Source organism: Canis aureus, chromosome 18, assembly GCF_053574225.1.
Source record: "Canis aureus isolate CA01 chromosome 18, VMU_Caureus_v.1.0, whole genome shotgun sequence".
Classification (NCBI taxonomy): domain Eukaryota; kingdom Metazoa; phylum Chordata; class Mammalia; order Carnivora; family Canidae; genus Canis; species Canis aureus.
The window spans coordinates 47930724-47958591 of record NC_135628.1 but is presented as its reverse complement, the minus strand read 5'-3'; the positions used below and the strand labels follow the sequence as shown (position 1 = coordinate 47958591).

General features: G+C 36.1%; 1 protein-coding gene across 3 annotated transcripts in view; it reads right to left on the bottom strand.

Annotated features, from left to right (window-relative positions):
• Positions 1 to 27868, bottom strand: part of ELAPOR2 (endosome-lysosome associated apoptosis and autophagy regulator family member 2) — a 171613-nt gene that overhangs the window by 45639 nt on the left and 98106 nt on the right. For all 3 annotated transcript variants that reach the window (XM_077857148.1, XM_077857149.1, XM_077857147.1), the window contains exons 4-10: positions 24468 to 24615; positions 21336 to 21422; positions 19206 to 19311; positions 17830 to 17982; positions 17139 to 17227; positions 6872 to 7052; positions 5277 to 5405 (exon numbers count right to left, since the gene is read on the bottom strand). In XM_077857148.1, coding sequence (XP_077713274.1) covers positions 5277 to 5405; positions 6872 to 7052; positions 17139 to 17227; positions 17830 to 17982; positions 19206 to 19311; positions 21336 to 21422; positions 24468 to 24615 — 893 coding nt within the window. The remainder of the gene's footprint in view (positions 1 to 5276; positions 5406 to 6871; positions 7053 to 17138; positions 17228 to 17829; positions 17983 to 19205; positions 19312 to 21335; positions 21423 to 24467; positions 24616 to 27868) is intronic.

The following is a 27868-nucleotide window of genomic DNA, read 5'->3' as shown; positions in this document are numbered from 1 at the left end:
TCCTACTAAAAGATGAATGGGTCAACCAGGAACTTAGAGAAGAATTAAAAAGATTCATGGAAACTAATGAAAATGAAGATACAACCATTAAAAATCGTTGGGATACAGCAAAAGCAGTCCTAAGAGGGACATACATCTCAATATAAGCCTCCCTTTAAAAACTGGAAAAAAACTCAATTACACAAGCTAACCTCACACCTAAAGAAATTGGAGAAAGAACAGCAAGTAAAATCTACACCAAGCAGAAGAGGAGCGATAATAAAGATTCGAGCAGAACTCAATGAAATAGAGACCAGAAGAACTGTAGAACAGATCAACACAACTAGGAGTTGGTTCTTTGAAAGAATTAATAAGATACATAAACCCTATCCAGCCTTATTAAAAAGAAAAAATATTCAAATTAATTAAATCACGAATAAAAGAGGAGAGATCACAACCAATACCAAGGAAATACAACCAATTTTAAAAATGTATTATGAGCAGCTATATGCTAAAAATTAGGCAATCCAAAAGAAGTGGATGCATTTCTGGAAAACCACAAATTACCAAAACTGGAACAGGAAGAAATAGAAAACCTGAACAGGCCAACAACCAGTGAGGAAATTGAAGCAGTCATCAAAAACCTCCCAAGACATAAAAGGCCAGGGCCAGATGGCTTCCCAGGGGAATGTTACCAAATGTTTAAAGAATAAAATAATACCTATTCTACTAAAGCTGTTTCAAAGGATAGAAAGGGATGGAATACTTCCAAACTCATTTTATGAGGTCAGCATTACTTTGATTCCAAAATCAAAGACCCCACCAAAAAGGAGAATTATAGACCACAATATCCCTGATGAACACAGATGCAAAAATTCTCAACAAGATACTAGCCAATAGAATCCATCAGTACATTAAGAAGATTATTCACCATGATCAAGTGGGATTTATCCCCAGGATGCAGGGTTGGTTCAATATTTGTAAAACAATCAACGTGATATCACATTGACAAGAGAAAAACAAGAGCCATATGATCCTCTCAATAGATGCAAAGAAAGCTTTTGATAAAATACAGCATCCATTAAGACTCTTCAAAGTGTAGAGATAGAGGGAACATTCCTCAACATCTTAAAAAGCCATTCATTAAAAACTCACAGCAAATATCATTTTCAATGGGGAAACACTGAGAGCCTTTTCCCTAAGATCAGGAACACAACAGGGATGTCCACTCCACCACTGATATTCAATATACTACCAGAAGTCCTAGCCTCAGCAATCAGACAACAAAAAGAAATAAAGGCATTCAAATTGGCAAAGAAGTCAAACTCTCCCTCCTCGCAGATGACATGATACTGTACATAGAAAACCCAAAAGACTCCACCCCAAAATTGGTAGAACTCATAGAGCAATTCGACAGTGTCGCAGGATACAAAATCAATGCCCAGAAATCAGTGGCATTTCTATACACTAACAATGAGACTGAAGAAAGAGAAATTAAGGAGTCAATCCTATTTACAATTGCACCCAAAAGCATAAGATATCTAGGAATAAACCTAACCAAAGAAGTAAAGGATCTATACCCTGAAAACTACAGAACACTTCTGAAAGTAATTGTGGAAGATGTAATGAAATGGAAAAACATTCCATGCTCATGGATTGGCAGAATTAATATTGTGAAAATGTCTATGTTACCCAGAGCAATTTACACGTTCCATGCAATCCCTATCAAAATACCACTGACTTTCTTCACAGAGTTGGAACAAATAATCTTAAGATTTGTGTGGAATCAGAAAAGACACCGAATAGCCAGGGGAATATTGAAAAAGAAAACCAATGCCAAGGGCATCACAATGCCGGATTTCAAGTTGTACTACAAAGCTGTGATCAAAACAGTGTGGTACTGGCACAAAAACAGACATGTAGATCAATGGGACAGAATAGAGAATCCAGAATACCACACACTCAACTTTATGGTCAACTAATATTCGATAAAGGAGGAAAGACTATCCATTGGAAGAAAGACAGTCTCTTCAATAAATGGTGCTGGTAAAATGGACATCCACATGCAGAAGAATGAAACTAGACCACTCTCTTGCACCATACACAAAGATAAACTCAAAATGGATGAAAGATCTAAAGATGAGACAAGATTCCATCAAAATCCTAGAGGAGAACACAGGCAACAACATTTTTGAATTGGCCACAGTAACTTCTTGCAAGATACATCTATTAAGGCAAAGTAAACAAAAGCAAAAATGAACTATTGGGATTTAATCAAGATAAAAAGCTTCTACACAGCAAAAGAAACAGTCAACAAAACTAAAAGACAACCTATAGAATGGGAAAAGATATTTGCAAATGACATATCAGATAAAAGTAGTATCCAAAATCTATAAAGAGCTTATTAAACTCAACACCCAAGAAACCAAAAATCCAATCATGAAATGGGCAGAAGAAATGAACAGAAATTTCACCAAAGAAGACATAAACATGGCCAACAAGCACATGAGAAAATGCTCTGCATCACTTGTCATCAGAGAAATACAAATCAAAACCACAATGAGATACCACCTCACACCAGTGAGAATGGTGAAAATTAACAAGACAGGAAACAACAAATGTTGGAGAGGATGTGGAGAAGGGGGAACCCTCTTGCACTGTTGGTAGGAATGTGAACTGATGCAGCCACTCTGCAAAACCATGTGGAGGTTCCTCAACTCAGCAAGGAGGTGCCTGCAACTCAGCAATTGCACCACTGGGTATTTATCCCAAATATACAGATATGTTTAAATGCCAGGACACCTGTACCCCAATGTTCACAGCAGCAATGTCCACAATAGCCAAACTTTGGAAGGTGCCTCAATGTCCTTCAAGAGATGAAGGGATAAAGAAGATGTGGTCTATATATACAATGGAATATTACTCAGCCATCAGAAGGGATGAATACCCACCATTTGCTTCAGCATGGATAGAACTGGAGGGTATTATGCTGAGTTAAGTAAATTAATCGGTGAAGGACAATTATCATATGGTTTCACTCATAAAGGGAATATAAGAAATAGTAAAAGGGATAATAAGGGAAAGGAGGGGAACTGAGTGGGAAAAATTAAAGAGGGAGACAAACCATGAGAGACTCCTACCTCTGGGAAATGAACAAGGAGTTGCAGAAGGGGAGGTGGGCAGGGGGCTGGGGTAACTGGGTGATGGGCAATCAGGAGGACACTTGATGGGATGAGCACTGGGTGTTATACTATATGTTGGCAAATCGAACTTCAATAAAAACAAATGAAAAGGGGATCCCTGGGTGGCGCAACGGTTTGGCGCCTGCCTTTGGCCCAGGGTGCGATCCTGGAGACCCTGGATCAAATCCCACGTCAGGCTCCCGGTGCATGGAGCCTGCTTCTCCCTCTGCCTGTGTCTCTGCCTCTCTCTCTCTCTCTCTGTGACTATCATAAATAAATTTTTTTAAAAATTAAAAAAAAAACAAATGAAAAGAAAAATATACATCACCTTTTATCTTCACTTCTGTATTGTATTTTTCACATTACTATGTGCTATTCTAATACCACACACTAATACTGCAGAGATATCTATCTTTCAAATTAATAATTAAACATTTCTGAAAATTATCAAAAATCTCAATTTTAGCCTCTAAGTAAAGGAGGGAACAAGGGCCTCCAAAGAGTATTGTCCTGAGAGTTCTCTAAATGATCAAATAAAAGTTCCAGATAATCTTTACTAGTAAGTGAATACACACACACACACACACACACACACACACACACACACACATCGATGCTTTCATGAGTTCATTCAATTCCCTGGCCTTCCCAGTCTTATTTTTCTTCCATAGATCTTTTTTTTTTTTTTTTTTTTTTTTTTTAGATTTTATTTATTTATTCATGAGAAACACAGAGAGAGAGGCAGAGACATAGGCAGAGGAAAAAGCACGCTCCTCACAGGGAGCCTGATGTGGAACTCAATCCCAGACCCAGGATCACGCCCTGAGCTTAAGGCAGACGTTCAACCACTGAGCCACCCAGACCTCCCTTTCCATAGGTCTTAACTTTAGGATCATAAACTCTCATGGATTTATGGTCAAGTAATAACTACTATATTTTTTTCTTCTCCCTTAAGATAATTTCCTAGGATTATTGATCAAAAAAGAGAATATTTCATAAGGTTTAATGTATATTAAGGCTTTCTCTTTCCCTCTCTCACTCATCTTCGTAACCAACATTATTCAAGGGCCCACTATTTTTCAATTTTTGTTTTCATGTGTTTACCTCACTTCCTACATCCCAAGTATATTAATTTCAGATAGGTACTGATTTTTTTTTATTTTATTTTTATTTTTTTTTATTTATTTGGGGATAGTCATACAGAGAGAGAGAGAGGCAGAGACATAGGCAGAGGGAGAAGCAGGCTCCATGCACCGGGAGCCCGACATGGGATTCGATCCCGGGTCTCCAGGATCGCGCCCTGGGCCAAAGGCAGGCGCCAAACCACTGTGCTACCTAGGGATTCCTCAGATAGGTACTGATTTAAAACAGATGTAATTTAAAAGAATTTTTTTAAACAACAAAAACATAATATGGAGAAAAAGTGAGCTCATAAAAATTGCTAATGAGATGATAAAAGTAAAAGGATGCATTTTGGCATAAAACTCTAGTATTTGTAACACTGGCTCCTAGCGTCTGGTTTAGAAATACACACAAAGATACGGTTACTCATTCAACCAGCAAATACTGCATAACAACTAAGTGCTAGCCCCTCTCAGGTCTTAAAATATTAGAACAAATAAAATTTATCCACAATCTTATTGAACTGCCACATTTTTAAATTTTCAGTAAGTGAGATTTAAATATATTTTGTACACACAGTCATAGATTTCATAGGGAAGGAGTTAGAAATGATTACACTTCTCAACACCACTCAGTCCTGAGCCAGATTCAAACAATCCTGGCAGAAATGCTGTCATACTACTCTTCAAAATGGCAAGTGACTTAGATTTCATTATATCCCTTGGTGATCTATTCTGGAATTTATAGGCATAAATGGTGATTCTCAATATCTACTTCAAAGCTGACTCCAAAAAAATGCAAAATAATCTATACTGTTATGGAGAAGTCAACTGGCTATGACACATTTACTATTTCGATGTGAGGGCTAGAAGATAGACAAGTAGCCAACTGATAGGAATGAAGTTCCTCATACTGGTATTTGGTATATTTTTAGAGAGCTGAGTCCAAGAATCTACTACCCAAATACACCCAGTAGGCTGATTCTAAACTCACCATTCATTCCATCGCACTTTGAATTCCCAACATTAAAGCAGGAAGTTTTCATGTTGCCAGGAAGGACATTCCACCATTTATATTCAAACCCAAGTGCAGGTTCCATTCCTGCTGGACAAGGCCTACATTCTAGGAAAGACACATGAAATAAACCATTATAGTTAAAACGCATCTGGCCATCTTCCTCTTCCTCTATCCCAAGTACTACTAAATTTTTTATTAGCAGAGAAGGAAGTGCGAAGGAGAGATAGTAGAGCATCAGTTCCTTTAAGAATTAATAATTTTTTCTAAAGCAATCTGGAAAAGAAAATATTTCTGGATATAGTTTACCCATATACACTTGACTAACATGTAAAAGGAAAAGGATCAGTAAAAAATCTTTTAAAGTTATTTTCCTTCATTTCTGAGAGTAACTGCTAACATCAAATCACCCTCCACAAGAGGGGTAATCTGAAACTAATTCTCTTATATGTGACCTTAGAATCAGTTCCCTTCACCTCATGAACAATGAGATATTTTAGCCTTCCTATTGGTTATTAACAGAGTATTAGACCATTGAATTATGGACTCATTACTTGAAATTCAAAATATTGGCTATGTTGGAAAATGATACTGGGAATTGAGAAGTTTGGAAAGAGTCAAGTTTATAAATAAGCCTGATTTAAATTAATATCTGCAACAATGAAACAGAAGAGTCCCTTCCAACCATTTCCAAATTTACCCAACATACTTTGTATTAATTACATCATTAAAGAGAAATATTCACTGAGCAAACACTTTTTGATACCAAAGTTCTGTAGGACACATTTTTATATAACCTGCTCAATAATAATGATCTAGATATTATCATCCACAATTTTACGACTGGGAAAATTGAAGTTCATAAGGTTTAAGTAAGTTGGATAAATCACACTAATGGTCATCTGTGGGATGTGAATTTAAAACCAAGTCAACCAAGTCCTTCTTATTTATCGAAGCCTCTGGAAAGTAAGAGGATGGCACGGCTACATTCAAGTGAGATGACTACAGCTGTAGTGCATTGTAATTCTTGTCTCCAAAATTAAAACAAATTCTGTAGCACTTTCTTTATTACTTATTAAAAACTAAAATCCCAACTATACACCCTGAAACAATTAAGAGACTATCTTCACTGCTATATGATTAAAATGAGTGATTTTTGCTATTACTATAGTACAAAATGTGATTTACTATTCCAAAGCTGAATTAGAAGAGGTTATATTTTATGCTTGTATTAATATATGTGTACACACTTACTACAAAAGGAGTGTCTATCCTTAAAACTTAATATGGTGGAATATTTTTTAATCAACATTCAAAGGCAGAATGAGCTGTTCCATGAAGAGAGAATTACTGTATTACACAAAATGCCAATAAAAAGCTACTCTTGTGGTATGTTAAAGAAGCCACTGCGATTTCACAATTCATTATGATATTTCTCAATTCTTCTTCAGTCTTTGTGAGGTAAGTATGCTTTATAAAGAAGTCTTCCGTAAAAACAATGAAGAACAAGGTCGCAATGGTCCAAAAAGATTATTTTGCTAAAGGTCCATTTCTTGGACCACTTGGCATCCTACCCTTTGTTCCATCCGAAAATGTTCCAGGGGGGCAGGGATGGCAAGAAGATGATCCATTGTTATAAAATCCAGGGTTGCAAGGTGGACAATCCTTCTTCTCTCCAGAAGGGGGCAACCTAATAGCATCTGTGAGATCCTCCCGGCAGATTTTGGGCTCTATCCACTTGTACATAATTTGTGTCTACAGAAAGAAAAAGAAAAGCTTTCAGGTCATATATGATGCTTTATTTACTTCAAATTTCCATTAATAAAAAATTAAACAGAAAGCCTAGGAAAAACCAAATAATGAAAGAATAGAAGAACCAGGTAAAGAAAATCGAAACAATTAGCAACAAAATGAGACAAAAAGAAAAAAACTTTGGTGGGACTATGGTCATTACTTCCACATGTTTTTACTATGAGCTGTGACTGGGCTTTACTGCATCCATACAGCACATTCATCATCATGGAATTCTACTTTAAAATATAGATACATGATTATAACCCTTACTCTTGTAACCATTCATTTACTTTATTCCATAATGACATATGGTTCTATGCAGAGACTACATTTTCCATTTAGAAACTTCCACTACTCTCTTCCTTTCCTTCATCCTCAATACCTGTTGCAGTGGCTAGCACAATATGATCACAAAAGAAAAGGTATACTTTTTAAAAAAGACTATGTCTAGCTTCACATTTTGATCCTGTCATTTCACAAATACATGTGGTTGCTCTCTGAATCTTTTCCAATACCCTGATGTTAGACACAAGAGCCACAGATAAAATATTTCTAATTCTGGGCCCTGTTACAAGTGCTTCTAACAACAAAAATTAAGACAACATCTACTTTCAAAGACAGAAGTCTTTTAAACCTTGTCTTTTCATTCTCTCTCAACATATACACATATTCCTACATAATACAAAATACACAAGATAACTATAACCCAGCCAAACCCAGAAAGCTATGATTATAAAATTACTCTCATTGTGAAACCAGAAAAATTAAATAGTGTAGCCATTTCATCAACAAAATCAACAGGCTCAGTAAAAATAAGAATGTATTTTATTTTATTTTTTTATGATTTTTTTTAAGATTTATTTATTTATTCAGAGAGAGAGACAGAGACACAAGCAGAGGGAGAAGCAGGCTCTATGCAGGGAGCCTCACGTGGGACTCGATCCCGGGTCTCCAGGATCACACCCCGGACTGTAGGCGGCACTAAACCGCTGCGCCACTGGGGCTGCCCAAGAATGTATTTTAAATGCAAAGGGATAAATAGTTTCATAACTATAGTTTTTAAAAAGAGACTTTGTTTCCTTCAATAGACATATAATCCAATGGAAGAATGCATTCTCCTTTAAAACATCTTTTGTAATAATATGTCTATTATTGGAATGGGAAAAACAAAATTTAAGGCAATTCTCTATAGCTATTTTCAGTTAGTAGAAAATTATATATAGCACACCCTGAGACCACTCCATTTTATTCTCAAGTATTCTCTTACAGAAGAATTACCTTATCTGAAGAAGGATGCTTAAGGTAAATGGCTTAAAAGGCAGATGTCTCAACAGAATTATAAATATTTTTCCTTTTATAACTCTCTTTCTGCATACATTTTATGGCCCACATCATCATACAGTCCAGCCAACTTCATCTGCCTTTCTCATCCTATCTATAAAGTGATGGCCACTCCTGCTGAACTTTCCTCAACAGCTAAAAATAATAAATAAATAAACTAGACCCTGTATCCATAAGGGGTTTTTAACTCCCCTGAAAAGGGCTGTATAAAATCCAGAGAATCTAAGCAAACGAAACATCATTATATCTGGGGGATTGTCTTTTTAAAATTCTGGCTTAGCGAGTATAGAAAACAAATTTCCAACCCAATGAATTCACAAATTTGCTGATTTCTTTTGACATGAATTAAAGTCACACTGTGTTAGGTGTGAACTATTGCATGGTTGAAAACAGGGGGTTCCCGTGTGGGAGTAGGGGTGGTGCTGAGGCTGAGTACTTGCAATGGGGGGGGGGGGTGTGCCTTGTACTCCTCCCCACCACTGTGGGAGGTCAGTACTATTATCTTTAAGTTTATAAATGAGGAAGCTGTGGGTAAGAGCTGTTTCACAACTTGCCCAAGAATTAGACACAGCTAGTAAACAGTACAGAAACACTAGTCAAAAACGGTCAGTTCAGTTAGGGCAAAAAGTGTAAAATAAGGAAATATACTTTTGACAAGTCAGCTGACCACATGATTCTCAATCCAAGAATAGTAAATGTTTAAAAATTAGAAAATGTGCACCACTTTTAAACATTTAGAAGCCAAATCTCAAATGCTCTACAGTAAAAGTTTTGTTTACAAAGGCTCTTGCTTCATATGGCAGATTGATTCTAAGTCTCTCCTTCTAATGGGGACAGATGCTTTCAAGTGGAGCTGGCTGGGGAAAGATAATAATTAATATAAATGATACTTAGCACCAGATGGCTCACAGTGCAGGTGAAAAACCAACAATCAACTCATTCTTTGGCAAGTTGAGATAAAATTATGAAATATTTTATGAAACCAAAAAACACTAATAGAACAAAACTCACCAGATTGCCAGTAAGATTAGAGAAGACCTCTATCTAGTGTCTGAGTATTTTATATTAAGCATGAATAAGATGCGTTTAAGAGAAACACATGGTGCTATCAATTCTCATGTCAAAATTAAATTCAGGACTGGGATGACTAAAAAATTTAGATAAATTTTGAAAGTGCATTTGTCCACAGTTACCAGCCTTCTTCCTTCCAATGTCCGTGCACAAGAGCATCAAGGCTTTGCAGAGTGGCTGAATTCATCAGAGCTAAATTACATGTGATTTATAAGTCTACTAACAGCCACACCAACCTCATTGCCTTGTGTTCCGTGATGTTCTGACTCATATGCTCCCAACCAGGTGGGCTGTTGCTTGCCCTCCCACCTTTCCCAATCCTTAACCTCTTCCAGTAGTGAGACACAGGGCCCTCATCATTTGTATCTCTGACACGTCCCCACTGTCCTGCCAAGTTATGTCCATCCCCTCCTTCAGAGCCATGCTCAATATCTATAAATGCTCTAAGCATGTCCTCGGCGCATCCATCTACATATCTGCATCCACTTGGATTCCTTTCCTATGAAGGTTCTACTGTTTTCTCTTCCCTTGTAGTTACCTCCTCAATCCCTTTCTAAATTCATCAAAGCTTGGGACCTCTTCTTTGTTTATGTGGAAGACACCATGGAGATTGAACATTGCACTGCAGGTTGTAGCCAGGGCTTTAGGCAAGAAAATGCTATAGCATTAGATTGGGGTGAAAAATACTAAAAACACTGAACTGAGGCTTTAAATGTATACATTGTCTGATATGAGAATTCAATCTCAATAAAGTTGTTTTTAAAAAATATTTTAAAGGAGACTATCATGAAATTTTATTTTCTACAAATTCAGAACTCCCTAATCACTGAGAAATGCCATGATGTTTTCCCAAAACCCTAATTCAGAAACACAGTCTCCAATTTTTCTTGACTTGCTTAAACTACATAGGAAGAAAGGCAGTTCTTTTTTTTTTTTTTTAAGATTTTTATTTATTAGGGAGAGAGAGAGAGCACACAAGTTAGGGAAGGGCAGAGGGGGAAGCCAACTCCCCGCTGAGCAGGAAGCCTGATAACTGGGGCTTCATTCCAGGACCCTGGCTGGGATTATGACCTGAGCCAAAGGCAGAAGCTTAACCAACCGACTGAGGACAACTGAGCTTAACTAGGCACCCCCAGAGAAAGGCAGTTCTAAAGGCCATATCCCATTATACCCTATTTTTAAATATCCCCTATATCTTACTTTTGCTATGTAATTCACAAACACTGTGTAAGAGACATTGAGCATTTGAAATAACTTGTAATATTAAAGTTATTAAAGGGCAAAGAAAGTACTAGACAAACTCTATCAATTTCCTAGTCTCAGGAATGACTAAGTTGCAGAGTCAAATATTTCCTCTCAAGAAGGCTTCCTTCTAAGACATCCTGTCCTGCCAGGCACTCTCCCAGTCTTGGCTGCAAGTTTGCTCTTTGACAAAACATGCTGTTTCAGAAGTGGGCAGCTCTGCTTGTTTGAACATCATTATGTACCAATGGAATTTACCTTCTATAAGTTCATCCAAATTCTGCCTTATGGAATAATACAGAAAACTGTGTTTCTTCTTTTCTATAATTTCCTTTCAAGTGCTTTATCTTCCTACTTAGGAAGTTTTTGTTAAGTACCTACGGTGTATAGAAGAAAGCACTGTAATATTAGAATGACAAATTGCTGTGAAGGCAGCTGATGACAGGTTCACAAAGTGCTAGAATATAAAAAAAAAAAGAAAATATATGAAGAGGATGCAAAAGCATCAGATTTGGAAGCAGTCATAATTAGGGTTAGAATTCCAGTCTTAAGAGCCACTAGCTGTGACTATCTATAACCTTCCAGAAATTACTTAACCTCATTAAGTCTCAGTTCTCTTATCTACAAACTGGGTATAATACTGTCTAAAATGCATAGCTGTTGAAAAAAAGAATTAGAGGCAATGTTTGAATACACACATGCATACACAGTGAGCATGCACACAATTGTGTGATGGATGCTTCTGCTATTAATACCATCACTGCTATTACCATAATTATTGTCACCATCATTGTTTCCAAGAGAAACATGAAATGTCATGTATATTCAAAGGGAAGAGATCAAATCTCTTTAGGACATGTAGAACATGTCAGAAAGATGATCCAAATTCCTCTATCCCATGGTGTCTTTTCTCCAAACTGAAAAAAAAATTATTAGCAACTTCAACCATATTTAATATCAAATGGTTTAATATAGTGCATGGCCTCTCTTCTCTTGCTTCTACCCATTTTGTCAAAATTTTCTCTTTTTTTTTGTCAAAATTTTCTCAAGCCCTCTGCCAACGACAGAACACACCTCTCTAAATATGTTAATCATTCATTCACTTACTAATTTTCTCATTCATAAATTCACTCAAAAGATGCTTCATTATCTTCTGTGTTCCAGATACTTTACCAGGCTGACAGATTTTTTTTTTCTTTTTAAGTGATTAAGAATGTGTTTCTGTCTACAGGAAGCTGAGAGTCTGATGAAGGAAACAATCATCTTTACAAGAATTGTATTTGCAATAGTGATCTGATACCAAAACACTAGCAAACCTTCTGTAACCACTATGAAAATATCAGGAGAGGTGTGCAAAAAATTCTGTGGGAATTCCCAGTATATCAAGACAATCTTGCCAGATCTATTCATGTTATTTAAGGGTAGAGGAGTTCTGTGAATCTGCACAGAATCACTCTCTTTTTATTGTGGTAACCAACACTACCTTTTCCTCTTCAGGTACTGATTTGTGTGACACTGAAAGGAACAAGGAGTTACACAGTCTGGCCACCCAGCCACAGAGCTCAGCCGGTGAAGTCCAACCGAAGTATCCTATCCTACTGGACAGAATGGTTGGTCTGAGGTGGGCTCATGATTAAAGCAGGGCCAATCAGAGTCTTTTCTGAAACTTTGCTCAGCACTTCTATGATCAAAAGCTGTGAGGACAAGACTGTTTTGGGTGGACATGCCAGAGGGATCTGTTACCACAGGAAATAGATTGCCTGGAAAGGAAATCAAAATGAACCAAGAGTGTCCAAGAGAAGAGCAAGAAAAAAATGACTTGATAAAACTATTTGCTCTATGTTAACTTCCCAATCATGTGACTCAATTCTCTCCTGCTCTGCTTCCACCTACCCCAAATCTGGAAAGTATCTTTTAATTTTATTAACAGAATTCTTAATTATCTCCAAGTGAGGGAGCAAAATTTACACCTTGTTTTACAACCATTAAAAAGAACGGTGTATTCCATCCCACAGTTAGGACAGGGGAGGGAACTACTTTTCACCCTGAGATAAAAGACAAAAACAAAACAAAACAAAAAGTTATTAATTCTATCTAGTTCTAGCACCCAAAATAAATAAAACCTTAAACATTGTCTATAAGTAGCTAACTCCCTACAAAACCACCTTATCCCTCTAACTTATGTAAGCAGATCTGAGACAACGTTTATGGATATGATAAACAAGTGAGTGACTTGTTTTTCAGGCATGAGCCCACTTAATTGAACACTAAATATCCTTTGTATTCTTGGGAGGTTTCTTTCCCCTTTAAATGTCTGATGCATTTTTAATTTGGTAAAGCCAGGTTCTAAAGCTTGGATTTTCTTCAAGATATTTCTGGCAAGTTTTGGCAAATTAATGTTTTCTCTTTTCTAAATATTTTTATATCTGAGAACTTGACACAAATAAATGTGGACTTTGCTAATTTAAGCACAATATGCTAACACTCTGGGATCTCTCTAAATTTTACTTCTGTCATTTTCCCCTGCTTTATTGCTCTACAATTTAACATACTTATTCCCAACATCCTCATGCAAGTTGAGGATTTTAAATCAAATGTTGAAAATAATTCACATGTAATCATTCTTGGTATGACTTAGGATATGTATAATTATGTTGTTAAACTTATATTCCTTTGGCAAATACATGATACCAACTATACTATTAGTTAATATCAACTATAGTCCTAGTTGATATATCCAATTATTAAGTCAAATATTTTACATATAGTTCCTCAATTACCCATATATCCTTGTAACCATACCATTTAGTCCACAATTCTCTATCTCAGCCATAGGGAGATCATGAGAAGCCATAAGGTGATCATACAATGCTAACATTAAAAGATGCCTTCTCTCAATGAACATTAGCAAGGTCAAAATTTTTTGAGTTCAAATCTCAAGCACTGAATCAGTGCATGTGCTGTATGCAGCCATATGAGTATATCTTAATACATGTTTAAAAAGTGGGCTCTAAACAACATTTTGAAAATAAAACATACACAAAAAATTTCAAGTTAACTCATCACTCTGAAACCTCCCTATTCTAGCCCAAGCCTATGTCATTAGATGTAGTAAATGCAACCCCCTTCCTACACCCCCACATTCTAGTCATTAGTTCTTCAGATATTCCATGCTGTGTCCCACATCAGGTCTTCACCATCCTGCTCCTATTCCAGAAATGTTCTTCCTCCATGCCTTGGCCAAGGTTTTGTACAGATCTGAAGCCTTCTCAGGCTGGGTCAGATCCCCATAAAACTCAAGACTTCTCTGGCGTGACACTAATCACAACTGAAAATAATTCTTTTTTCTTTCTTTCTCTCTTTCTTTCTTTCTTTCTTTCTTTCTTTCTTTCTTTCTTTCTTTCTTCTTTCTTTCTTTCTTTCTTTCTTCTCTCTTTCTCTCTTTCTCTTCCTTCCTTTTCTCCTTCATTCTCTCCTCCTCTCTCTCTCTCTTTCTTTCTTTGAAAGACCATCTCTCCTCTGAAATCCAGGCTCTTTCTCTGAAATCTCAAATTGCTGAGATCCTAGAATTAGAATTACCTGGGAACTTTTTAGCAATATAAATTCTCATGTCCTGCTCCATATCTTTTGAAATGAAAAATCCAGGACAGGAACCGCCAGGTGAGTCTGCTGCATACGAAAAAAATGGACAACCACTGTTCTACAATCCATGAAGACAGTTACCTTCCTCTTCTGCCTGTCCTTGGTCCTGCCCTCATCACCCAGAACTCTGTAATTTAACCAGTGCTCAATAAAGATTCACTGCATAAATGAATGAAAGAATAGAAAGTCCACATTTCCTGATGTTAATGAGAGTCCCTCAGTCAGAATTAGAATGGCTTCAGTTACTAATTGAAATATTTCTGAAAACTGTTCCCTATAGGAGGGAAGCAATCAAATAATCGGGCTTCAAAATGAACACAGAAACCTGTGACATTCCTGTGTCATATAAATTATAATGTTCAAAGTCTGTCTACTTCAATAGCTGCTTCCCTTGGGGATCTTCTCTAAGCAATAAGATCAAAGAGAGTATGACAGGACAAAAAAAGCTACAGTCATTGAACGACCTGGAAACATCACTAAACCATCAGCAAATCACCAGGCTGTGCCAAGCAAGATTAAAATACCTTTTTAAAAGATGAAACCAGAACAAATGAAAATTTTGAAACAAATGAAAATATAAAAAAAAATTTAAATTCATGTGTAATCTACATTTCTCTACTATATCTGTTAATTAACTTTCTATTGGTTTTTGTTTACTTCTGAAGCTAGACACATTTTTCCTGAAACGAGTCTTAAATCACTTTTTTAAGAATCACTGAGTTTATAGAGCGCTAATACAATGTGTTCTATACTGATGTGTTCAGAGTTCACCCAGACTCCACAGAAAAATGTAATTTGTGTGTATGTGTGAACACAGCACGCCTGTGGGTACATGCATGTACACAGGTGTGTATGTGTGTGTGTGTGTGCATGGGTATTCAGTACATTGTACATTTGATATATGGTTTTACTTCCTTTAGGCCCAGGTCAACTAAATTTTATCACACTATTCACTAACACACTAAACTATTTATTGACATAATAAAAATAGGGCATTTGGATATTTTCATCATAGCAAAAATAAGAACCATTTTTATACTAGATCTCATTCATTTAAGTTTCAGTAATGCTGAATTAGTGATTACTACATAAAACAAATTCAATTTGCCTTACTTATTATTAATAAGAAATTTAACTTAAAAAGTTTAGCTGAAGAAACATTATTTCAAATTACTTTCAACTCATCTTAGTGGCTCTCTGTATGTATTTTCTAAGTGGAAATATCCCTTCCTTGGCCATCATTATAGGGCTATTTGAGTTACTGTTCTTATTTAAAACAATACATATACTTCTAATTATTAAAATTTTCCACTAATTTAAACTGGACTTCCCTTGAGTTTATTCTGAGCAAGTAATAGCTCTCCTGCAAATACTAGAATAAACTTGGTCTTAAGTACTAAAGAGTTAATTCTTTAAAAAAAATTTAAGGACTCAGGGTAAGATTAATTATCACACAAATATAAAAAGTACATATTAGAACCTAAGGATATAAAATTAAGAAGAGAGGGATCCCTGGGTGGCGCAGCAGTTTGGCGCCTGCCTTTGGCCCAGGGCGCAATCCTGGAGACCTAGGATCGAATCCCACGTCAGGCTCCCTATATGGAGCCTGCTTCTCCCTCTGCCTGTGTCTCTGCCTCTCTCTCTCTCTCTGTGTGTGTGTGACTATCATGAATAAATAAATAAAATATTTAAAAATAAATAAATAAATAAATAATAAAATTAAATTAAGAAAAGAAAAGTGATTCTGACATGTATATATATTCTGCAAACTAGGTCAAGAAATTAAATGCCATGATTTCAAAGATGTAAACACAAAGAAAGAATGCTGCATTGCAGCCATGTTTTTAAAAAATATTTTATTTATTTATTCTTTAGAAAGAAAGACAGGAAGAAAGAGCATGAGCGGAGAGGGGCAGAGGGAGAGGGAGAAAGAACCTGAAGCAAACTGCACTGAGCACAGAGCCCAGTGCAGGGCTGGGTCCCACAACCATCAGATCATGAACTGAGCTGAAACCAAGAGTCAAATGCTCAACCGACTGGGCCACCCAGGCACCCATGCAGCCACTTCAATCTCAGTTTCTCCTACTGACACACGCTAATACAGGCTAACTGTCATACAGAGAATACCACATCAACTGCAAGGTTCACGTGTGTATTTTTCCTCTGGCGAAGTGCCAGCTGTAGGTTAATTGCTTTGCGTTTTCTAAACACAATTACACAGTAATCTGCCATAACTGAATTTGCCTATGGCTGCATGGCTTTTATTGATCAAACCTACTAAGAACCAAATAATTAAAGAGAAGTTACAGGATGTTTTCATCCTGTGAGTCACAGTACACATTTTAAGACTGTGTTCCTCCTGGTTCTATTACTTCTGAAAAAAAAATTAGCTGTTAAAAATAGCAGTGATTTATGGAACACTATGTGCCAGACACTATACAAGGAACCTTAAACTGATAATGTCTTGCATTCTCATAGCAACCTTGTGAAGTAAGAAGTAAATTAACCCCATTTTACAGATGAAAAAGCAAACTTAGAGCAAATAACCATAGCACTAATAAGTAATAGCATGAAATTAAAGCCAGGATAGCAAGACTCAGAATCTACATTCTTAAATTTCCTCATGTCCTACTTACAAACACATATTATAACTCAACTCATTTAAGTCTCTCACAAACAAACTAGAGTCTGCTCAAATTGGGAAGAGGGTTGGACTAACACAGAATGCAGTGTACTGAACACAGCCTATACCTTTCCTTCTTCATCACACGGAGTATGGATCTGGAAATAGTCTTTTGTGGTACAGGGAGGTCGCTCCGTACACTCACTGGATCCTTCTTCTGCAACATAAAAACACATTTCAGAAATTAGTCATTTATGTTGTGACTCTCAGAAAAGGCAAAAATCAAACAAACAAACCCAGAAAACTCAAAATTTAAAATAACCTTACCAGAGCAATTTAGGAAGAACTAGCTAGGCCTAAGGAAAATAAAGGCCTGCATTTCTATTTACCCTAGATCAATAAATTTTTCCATGATACACAAGAAACCTATCATAATTTTTTCCAAAAAGATATTAGATGTCTTCCATCATCAATGAACATTGTATATTTGCAGCAAATGAACATTTTCTAAGTATATCTATTTCTATGCCACCGAATCATGTAAAATTACAATATGATTTGTTTTAGATGAGTATAAATATATCCATAGCAGTTCTCCATAGGGTGTGGAACAGAAAAAAGGGCGAATGGAAAAGTCATGCACAAAAGGGTAAAAAGTTGTATTTTATCCATTCAGTATTGATTCACTTCAGCACTTGGTTTCTGGCACACTGTTCCCACCACATTTCAGTGTGGCTTCTGTCTTATGAATACACATTCTCAACAGACATAAATTTAGAGAGAAAACAAAGAACATAAACTGACAAAGACTAGTCCTACCCGAAAACTGGGAGTGCTCGTCACACTTTATGCATTCTTTGGCTCCTTTCTCAGAATAGGTGTTTCTGGGACAGACTTGGCAGTTGAAGGAACCTGGTTTGTCGCTGAATGTGCCTGGCTTGCATGGAAAGCACTCTGATGTGTATGCCACCCCTGTGTGGTAATTAAAAAACAGAGCATGGAAGGAAGGACCCACTAGCAAGAAGCAAATCAGCACCTTCTTGCTGCTTCTATCAGAAGTGAGAGAAACAGCAGCATTAAGCCAGGACCCCTTATTCCATTCATTCAACACCAAGGAAATATTTACTGTCTGCAAAAAACTGGGATAGATACTGAATTAAACACCCTAAGTAGGGATCCCTGTGTGGTGCAGCGGTTTGGCCTTTGGCCCAGGGCGCGATCCTGGAGACCTGGGATCGAATCCCACGTCGGGCTCCCGGTGCATGGAGCCTGCTGCTCCCTCTGCCTATGTCTCTGCCTCTCTCTCTCTCTGTGTGTGACTATCATAAATAAAAAATAAAAAATGAACACCCTAAATAGAGCAAACACTTAAGAGATTGAGATTTGACAGAGGTATACTAAATTATAAACTGAGTTGTCAAGAGACAACTCCACTAACTCAGAAGTGGGATGAACTCTAAGGTCTCCTCCAGTTGTACCAGCCTACTCTGCTCTGATCTTTGCAGCCACCTGTTCCCTTTTTCTCCACTGATCATTAAGTCACAAGCAAGACCCAAACCCTGGGAGGAGTGGCCTTTTTTTCTGGCTTGTAATTCCAGCCTTTGCCAGCAGATGTCCCTATGACTAATGAGTTAGTGTCACAGGAAACCATATAGAATGTAGTAAAATACAAGCCATTAATAAAGGAGAATCACTGCCTTAATTAAAATTAGCCCTAATTGAGAATGAACCATGCCAGGGTTTATTGGCTGCTCTCCTGGGCCAGAAAATGTCCGGCTGGTTCAGAGAGGCATAAGAGGTTTAGGAGACAGGCAGATGAGTTTATTTTATTATTTCTATGGATTTAGTGACCTGTGTGAGCTTGATGCCTGGCATAATAGGTGTTTCCTAAATGAAGCATAGGTCCTTATTAACAATGATCCTTATGTTTTATGTAAAGACATTGAAAATTTTTATCGTTCTTATTTTTTCACACAGATTAATTTAAGGATACAAAAAAAAAAAAAAAAAACAAAACAAAACAATACCAGTCAACTCCAAAAATAAAACCAGGATCTCTAGACATGTATGATGGCTAACATACTAATTTCTGCCTCATAAACCCTTGAGCCATCCAAACCAACAATTTAATTGATGTTTTAGCTAACTCAAAATTGTGATATGTGGCTACTAAAAAAAAAATTGCTACAAAGTACCTTCAATTGTGATATTTTTCACCAAAACTGGCTTGACTGCCTTAGAACCCATAAGGATCCCAGTGGTTCTCCAGTACAATATGTTGGTGCCTGATTTCAACATTACCTGTAAAGAAGAACACAAGGCATTCAGGTCAGATAAACCATGCTACTTTTTTAAGATTTTATTTATTTATTCATGAGAGACACACAGAGAGAGGCAGTGACATAGGCAGAGGGAGAAGCAGGCTCCCTGCAGGGAGCCTGATGCAAGACTCTATCCCACCCGAAGACAGACGCTCAACCACTGAGCCACCCAGACGTCCTTAAATCATGCTACTTTAACCATATCTAAAAGCTAATCCCTTAAACACTGTTCAAGGCATTATAATGAAACACCATTAACTGGGCACCTACAAATTTGAGTCTACTGTGCTATAGTCGTATTTTCTAAAAAAAAAAAAAAAAAAAAAAAAAAAAAAAAAAAAAAAATTGCCAATCCAAAAAATAAAGCAACAAAGAAGGAAAAGAAAATTCTTTAAGCCTGAACAAAAAGATAAAAGAATTTTTAAACTATGTGCCTGAAGTCTTGGTTTATATTTAAAAAGGAATTCATTCCAGAGAGTGAAAAGGCACTCAACCCAATTATATATTTGTTGACTGCCACTATTCATAAGTAGATCTCTGGACTCTGAAAACAAAAAGGCAACAGAAAGACTTTGCTTCCTTCTAAAATTGTTTAATAAACAATACTGCAATGACAACCAGAGAAAAATAGGACTGTTATAAAATAACATGATTTAAATGACTCCAGAATGTAAATGATATTACATTTAATATTTGCTTCCTTTGCCACCAGCACATTGTTTTATTTACATATCAAACAACACTTCCAGTAAATCTCATGCTGTTTCTGTCAAATGAACTAATTTAAAGGTTCTTTGCTTTCTCATCTGCCACTCTTATTCTTCTATGTAGTCTCTGGCTGGCCAAATTCAAGCTGTATGAAATTAAAACATATCCAAGTACTTCACCCTGCCACGCATTCAGAAAAGTAGTGCACTGAGTACTTTCACTTGTGTTAAGTGAAGAAAGTATATTAGTTGCCAAGGGTTACTTGTACTTTCAAAGCCCAGCTTAATGAATGCTTAGGTGAATGGATCTTAAGTGGCTCTAGTATCACTTCCAGGCATACAGATCAAAAAGACAGTCTGAAAGGTACATTGTATTAATCACTCAAGGATGAAGCACCTGCTCCAATACAAAGTTGAGGGTGGGTGGTCACTTACTGAAATAGAGTTCAGTCTACACTGCAGGCACCACACCAGGCCTTTCTCATATGTCCTCTCATTTAATCCTGCAAGACTGCTCCCATTTCTTACATGAAAAATCAGATTCAAAGAGAATAAGCCAAAAACAAAACAAAAGAGATTAAGCCAAGTGCCTACAGAAACACAGCTACAATAAGCCAGAGTTAAATTTTAAAACTGTGCCTCATTCTAAAGGGGCAGTGCCCTCAAACAATAACAGATTCACAGATTATGTTGCGTGATCATTGCTTTCAAGCATTTAGAGTTGTCCTGAGGAGACTATGCAGGTACCTCACCCAATATAACCAGAGACAGAACTCTGAGCAACAGATGATAAACAGGAAGCAGGTTTAGGCGCCAACAAGGATGGATTTTGTGACATGGAGAGCTGTCCAACAGGGGAGTCAATCCAGCCCCTAACAAGACAAGCTGGAAAGTCACTTGTTGGGGTAACTGCAGAGAAAATTGGATCAAAGGATCCTTCCATAGTCAAGAGCCACTGATTGTTCCCATGTGACAGGCACATATGTAAACTTACATACATACCCCAAGGTTCTCTGTGTTAATTTTGAATAGCCTTAGTTTCTTCTCAATGCCCCTTTGAAAAGGAGAAAGTTGGAGTATGATGGGAAAGAGTAAGGAAAGAAGCCTAAGGAGAAAGAGAAAGGCAAGAAAAAATACCTACAAAGAAGCTATGTCCCTGAAACTTTGGGGCAATTTCTTCTCTAACTAGAAACTCTAAATTAATGAACAATTTTTTTTTCACGAACATTTTTGTAAGACTGGGGAAAGGAAGGAGCAGAATGGGGGTTGGTGGGAGAGAAGATGAACAGAGACTTACAGAATGAGAGCCCCATTCTCCATTGTCTGTGAGTTTTACCCACTTGTCTGCAGTGGTGTCCATCTCCTGGCACTGATCATTTTGAATCTGTGGATTAAACACAAGGGCCCCAGTAAAGCTTCTTGAATAATGGCTTTAATTAAATTTGTTACTCAGCATAGGACAGGCTGCAAGAGCCTCTTTCAAAACGTACTAAATAATGACCATGAGTGATTCTCAGAAAGTAAACATACCAAGACCTCTGGAACCTAAGTGACAACTGTATACAAGTGGTTCTATGTAAAGCATCCTCATTATTATAACAAAAAGGTTAAGAATCAGGAGAGGAGGAAAGGAGAGAGGATGAGAACAGTTAAACCAGAAAATTCACAGAAAGGAGAAAAAGTCATTATGAAAACCTTATCAAAAGTTTTAAAAGCTCTCATTCACCATGCAGGCCCAATAGTATAAAAATAAAGCATATTTTTATAAGATTTAGGGAAGTCAGGTTTTAAATTCATAAATAAATGACACCTGCTTTGTTTTCAATTCCCCAGGACTTATTCCACATATGTAGGTAAGTAGTTACAGTCAAAGCCAAAGCCCTAAATTTTTATTTGGGGGGAAATGTGAATCATAGGACCAGTTCAAATGACTACAGCTGCTATCTTTAGCACCAAACATTTTGTGCTTTCCAGACAATTCTTATAAAATGCCTAAGGGTTTGCACACTACTTTTCCAGGCCTCTGAAGAATACACAGACATCAAAAAGCTAGGCCATTCTGTAATACTGCACAAGAGGCAGCAACACAGTAGGGTTGACATAAAAACTTGTAACCTCTACTTTGGCCAAAATGGCTATTTCTCTCTTTTCTACATCTTGGCCATTTCATTCATCCTCCTGAGCAGTTTATCAACAACATTAAAATGATCTCCATAAAAATATTTCCTAAAAGATTATAAACTAGAAATACCAGAGAATATTAGCCACTGAAGATATTTGTTTAATCTGAATTTAAGTATCAGATATGTACTATAAGCATAATGAACATTCTAATGCAAGTGTTAAGCCATTTTTAAGCAGATATGTACCCTAAATATACCTTTGGTGGTCAATATGTGGATAAGCTGAAAGGTTTTGTTTTGTTTTGTTTTGTTTTGTTTTGTTTTGTTTTTCCAGCTGAAATCAAACATCATGTGATATTAGGATATTCTACTGGCATTCTAGAATCTGATTTCTGTTCCTCATTCTAAAAGTAAGTAGTAAAGGTATGACCTTGATTCAACCACTTATTCTCTCTAGGTTTCAGCTCCGTTGCTTAAAAAGAAGAGTAGAGGAGCTGAATGAAATTCCCATAGCTCTAAAATTAAATACTTGACTGCTTTAAATTATGTAATATCCGTAGGTACGACTTTCCTTCAGGCTTCAGGTATTTCCTTTCCATTAACCATAAGCATGATGACTGAAGTGTTGACACTCTGAGTCAATAAACTGTAACCTATAAAGCTGAAACATCAACAAAAGAAGGAACTCACCACCTCTTTTCAATTTGTAACCAGAAGCACAGAGGCAACATTCAAAGGAACTAATAAAACTTCATGCCTTAAGAGTACTTTTACCAACAACTCTCAAAGGACTTACTCAACAATATAAAACTGAGTGCTTATTCTAACAGTTTTATAATTACCTAACTTCTTAACTTTACTCTCATTTTGGTAGTATTGCAAAAATGTTTCATGGAATCGGGAATAATTTACCTTAAGAAGTGTTTTGCAAACACATTGTAGCTTATAAAAGCAAATCTGTTTGAAAATTACTTAACATTTTGAACTCATCAAAGGATATTAGGACAAGGAGGATCCTTAAAGGTCTTGTCATACAATCCACTCTGCAAAATGGAATTCTGAGGGCCAGAAAGTTAGCTTCATTATCCAAAACACATAATCAGCCGCTGCAGTTGGGACTTGACCCAGAATCTCTTGACTTCAAATCTAAAGCTCATATTTTCATGGCAAGTATCTCTTCCTATCAAACTTCTGACTTACAAATTTCCATTATCAGGAGCAAAATATATTTGTTTTAGAATAATTAGTACCTGGGCTCCTGAAATCTGAACCACAGAAACATTTTACAAGATCAGTTTTCCCAGTCACTTATACAACACACAATTTTTTTTAAAGAAGTCAATCTGAAAATATTTTCTCAAGCATTTGAGAGACTGCAACAACTATTTGCTAAATTGGACACAGTTTATATTAATTTTTAAAAAGTTTCTTATTTATTTATCTTAGCAATCTCTACACCCAATGTGGGGCTCAAACACAATCCTGAAATCAAGAGTCACATACTCTTCCAACTGAGCCAGCCAGGTACCCCTATATTAAATACTTATATAATTTTAGTAGTAATAGCCTATTTTTTTATTTAAATTTAATTAATTAACATATAATGTATTATTAGTTTCAGAAGTAGAGTTCAGTGATTCATCAGTTGCATAGAACATCCAGTGCTCATATATCATGTGCCCTCCTTAATTCCCATCACCCAGCTATCCCATCCCCCTACCCACCTCCCTTCAAGCCTACTCTGTAAACTACTATTTTATCTTATATTGTGTAATGCTATGTCATCTCTTACCAAAGAAATCAACTATTTCATCCACTGATTTCTTTAGATTGTACAAAACTGACAGAATCAGAAACATATAGCCACTTCCACTTGTGAAATACTGCCCATGATTATACTTAAATCAAATACTTGAAACTCCAAAGAGAAAAAAAAAACAAAAACTAAAAGTGGTGAAAATATATTTTGAATAAAATAACTTAGCTATAAAAAATTTAAAATGAATATTGGTGAAAGTATTTTTCACACTAAAAGTCCAAATCAAAATGGTCATCTAAGGATCTTATTAACCAAAAATAAAACAAGTCCAATGTTATCCAACAAAGTGAGAGCTCAACATAAACAATATTTAAGCAGAAAATAAAATATTAAAGAAAAAAATAAAGTTTTCTGTTACTATCAAAAGGTTTGGTTGACAGAAAAAAACTGAGGAGGCATACCATGCATGGAATAGCAACAATTAATTAAGAGAAATTTTACATGAATTTCCCTCAAAAAGTAAATTCTATAACATAAAAGGCCTTACAAAGAACTCAAAGAAGATGTTGTTGTCGACATACTGATACTCAAAGAAGACATAACCCGACTTCTTAAGGTGCACAGCATAGATCAAAGATACCGTGCAGTCATCACGATTTGACTCTATGTAATTTCCACGAGGGACCCAAGAAGAGCTGTGGAAACAAAACCAAGAGGCATTTTTACCTTAGCATTCAGAAACCTCTTCTGTTTACAAGTTACATAACTCAGTTTCAAAAGTAGTTCCCATCAGCAAGGCATAGCAGAGAAGTCTAAAGCTTTTCTGGAACTGAAAGGCCAACATACTACTGGGAAAAGACTCATATAGCAAAGGGCTTCTTAGATCCTGATAAGGTTATATGATCCATTTGCTAGGAAACTGCTATTTTTCACCAAAAATTTGGCCACTAAATAGATGACCACTAACTGCAATAGTCTGAGGTAGAATTATTCTCTCAAACAAATCCAAAGTTTTATTTAAAAACATATATACCTGGCAGGGAGATAAGGAGTTCCTTGATATGAAAGAAGGGATAGTCCTAGTAAAAAACCTGTTTAAAGTAAAACTAAATAAAATGCAGATCAAAGTTTCAGAGTATATAGTAGGGGTAAGTGTCTGGTTGGAATTTTTATGTAAAAAAAAAAAAAACCAAAAAAACAAAAAAAAAGAAATATTAAGAAAATACACTGGTGAACAAAATTTTAAGTTGTAAATCTAACCATAATTCTTAGATAAATCAATAATGAATCACATGTTGACTCTTTGCCCCCAAAAAAATTTCTAACCAAACTGTATGAAAGCACAACTTATCATCCTTCTCTTCAGATGCAACTGTTGATATGGATAATAAGAGTGAGATTTTAGCAAATTCTTTTCTTTTTTTTTCTGAAAGAAATCTGAAGACTAAGATTTCCACATCCCAACATGACTCACTAACTGATATTGGATTTGCCCTTTCTCTTTAACAAACTGTTAAGGAAAATATACAAGCCAAATTCAGGCACTGACAATAGGCAACATAGGACTGAGATTCTTGAAAGCCAGAAAATGCAAGAGGCAAAGCCCAAAATGACTTTGACCTCACTCTTCAGGACGCTTTCCAAACCATGGCACCCAAGTAGAGCAGAGCAGTATCACTGAGCTGAGGAACAGAGATGATTATTTAGGGCAGCTGAAGCAGCTGGAAATTATAGGCCTGAGAATCAGAAAAAATGGGTCCAAGAGTCCATATAGACTAGGTCCTGGGTTTGGGGCTGGAGGGTACAGACAAACATAGCAGAGAACAGCCACTGCAAAGCTGAGACATAAACAGAGAGATCACTTTAGTGGAGTCACTGGAGCCCCAGGTCAGCCCTAGGGGAGAAAACTTGATAACCACATTGGGCATTCATCTGACAGCAGAACTGCCCCACCTTGGGAATAAGGTCCATGCCCTAGAGCAGGTATCAGTATACTTCTGCATAAAGAGCCAGTAAATAAATATTGTTAGCTTTGTGGACCATCTGGTCCTTCCTGCAATGCTTAACTTTGCCATTTTAACTGAAAAACAGCCACAGATAATGCCATTAATAAGTGAGTGCAGTTGTCTTCCAATATAACTTTGTTTACAAAAAACAAAGAAAAGACCCACAGGCCAGTTTGCCAACTCCTGCACTGAAATAAAGGCCATGACCTAGGACTAAGAGTGAAACCAATACAGAGCTATCCTAAAAAATAAAAACAAAACAAAACAAAAAAACCAAGACTGATGAGATCGAGGTGCTCTTTCAGTACATAAACTGCCGGCCAGAATAAAACTTAGCACCCTTAAAATGAAGAAAAAAACAACCCACATTTCCTACACCTTAATATTCACAATGCCCACGATACAATAAAAATTTACCAGGCATGCAAATAAGTGGGAAAATATGATCCTTAATTGAGAAAAAAGATAGTAAGAAAAAAAAAAGACAAGTATTTAAGACAGCTCTTACAAATATAGTCAACTATAAATAAAAGATGAATACAGTAAGTGAAGGGATAGAGAATCTCAAGTATTTTAAGGAAAATAAGAGCCATAAAATAAGCTAGATGGAAATTCTAGAACTGAGAAATCCCAACATGTAAAATTTAAAATTCACCAGATGGGCTTGAGAACAAGCTTGAGACTGAAAAAAAAAAAAAAAAGTTAGTGATAGAGCAATAGAGATTATGTAATCTGAAATATGAGAGAAAACAACTGAAAGAAAAAGGAGTCTCACAATTTTTAGACAATATCAAGTAGTCTAATGTACATGTAATTGGAGTAAAAGAAGGAAAAGAGAGAGAGAAAAAGGTAGAAAAACATTATTGGTGGCATAATGTATAAAATAATTGCTAAATTTGGTGAAAAGATCAACCTACAAATCCAAAAAGCTAACTAAACAAATAAATACATGAAAACCAATACTGGGCACGTCACAAACTGTTGAATAGCAAAAATATGGAGAGCATTTTATATGTAGGCAGAGAAATAAAGACATGTTCCATAGAAGGGAATTAATCATAAAAAATACAGCTAACTTTCCAGCACAAATAAGGGAGAATTTGGAAGGTAGAACATCTTTAAAGCATAGAAAGAGAAAAGTAAGTCCAGAGTCCAAAGTCCAAGAGAATATTCTTCAAAACAGAGGCAAAAATAAAACCATTTTTAAGTCAACAACAGTTGAAAGATTTTGTGAGCTGCAGACTTGCATAATAAGAAAGGATAAAGAAAATTTCACTGGTTGAAAAAAATAATCCTAGACATTCAGATCTATATATAAAGAAGGACACCAGGAATGGTGCTCTATGTATGATAAACATATAATGCCAAATTTTTCATCTCTTAAATGCTTTTAAAAACAAATATTATTTAACATACATTTCATTATACTATAGGGTTTATGTTTCTAAATATAATATGCAATGATAGAACACAAATGAGGGTATAACTGTAACAATACCATTGTACAGTTTTACATTTTATGTAAAAGTACAATAATAACTCTAATAACACTCTCAGAATGCATACTACAATTTGTAGCCTTTGCAATCAAGATTAGCAAAAATATCTAAAGATATTAAAAAACATTAACCGTAACAAAAAAATTTGATAAATTGTACTTTTTCAAGTTTTAAACTTTTGTATATCATTAAGAAAATGAAAAGGCAAATGCTACAAACTGGGAGAAAATAGTACACATACTTATCAATACATGTATTTGCATATGCATTCATGCATGTATTAAGTATTATATGAATATACATGACTCATGTCCAGAATACACAAAGAACTCACAGAGTTCAATGAGAAAATGACCCCCAAAAAATAGAAAATGGCTAAAACATGTTGACATCTCACACACAAAAATTAAACACATGGACAATGAATATATGAAAAGTGTTCA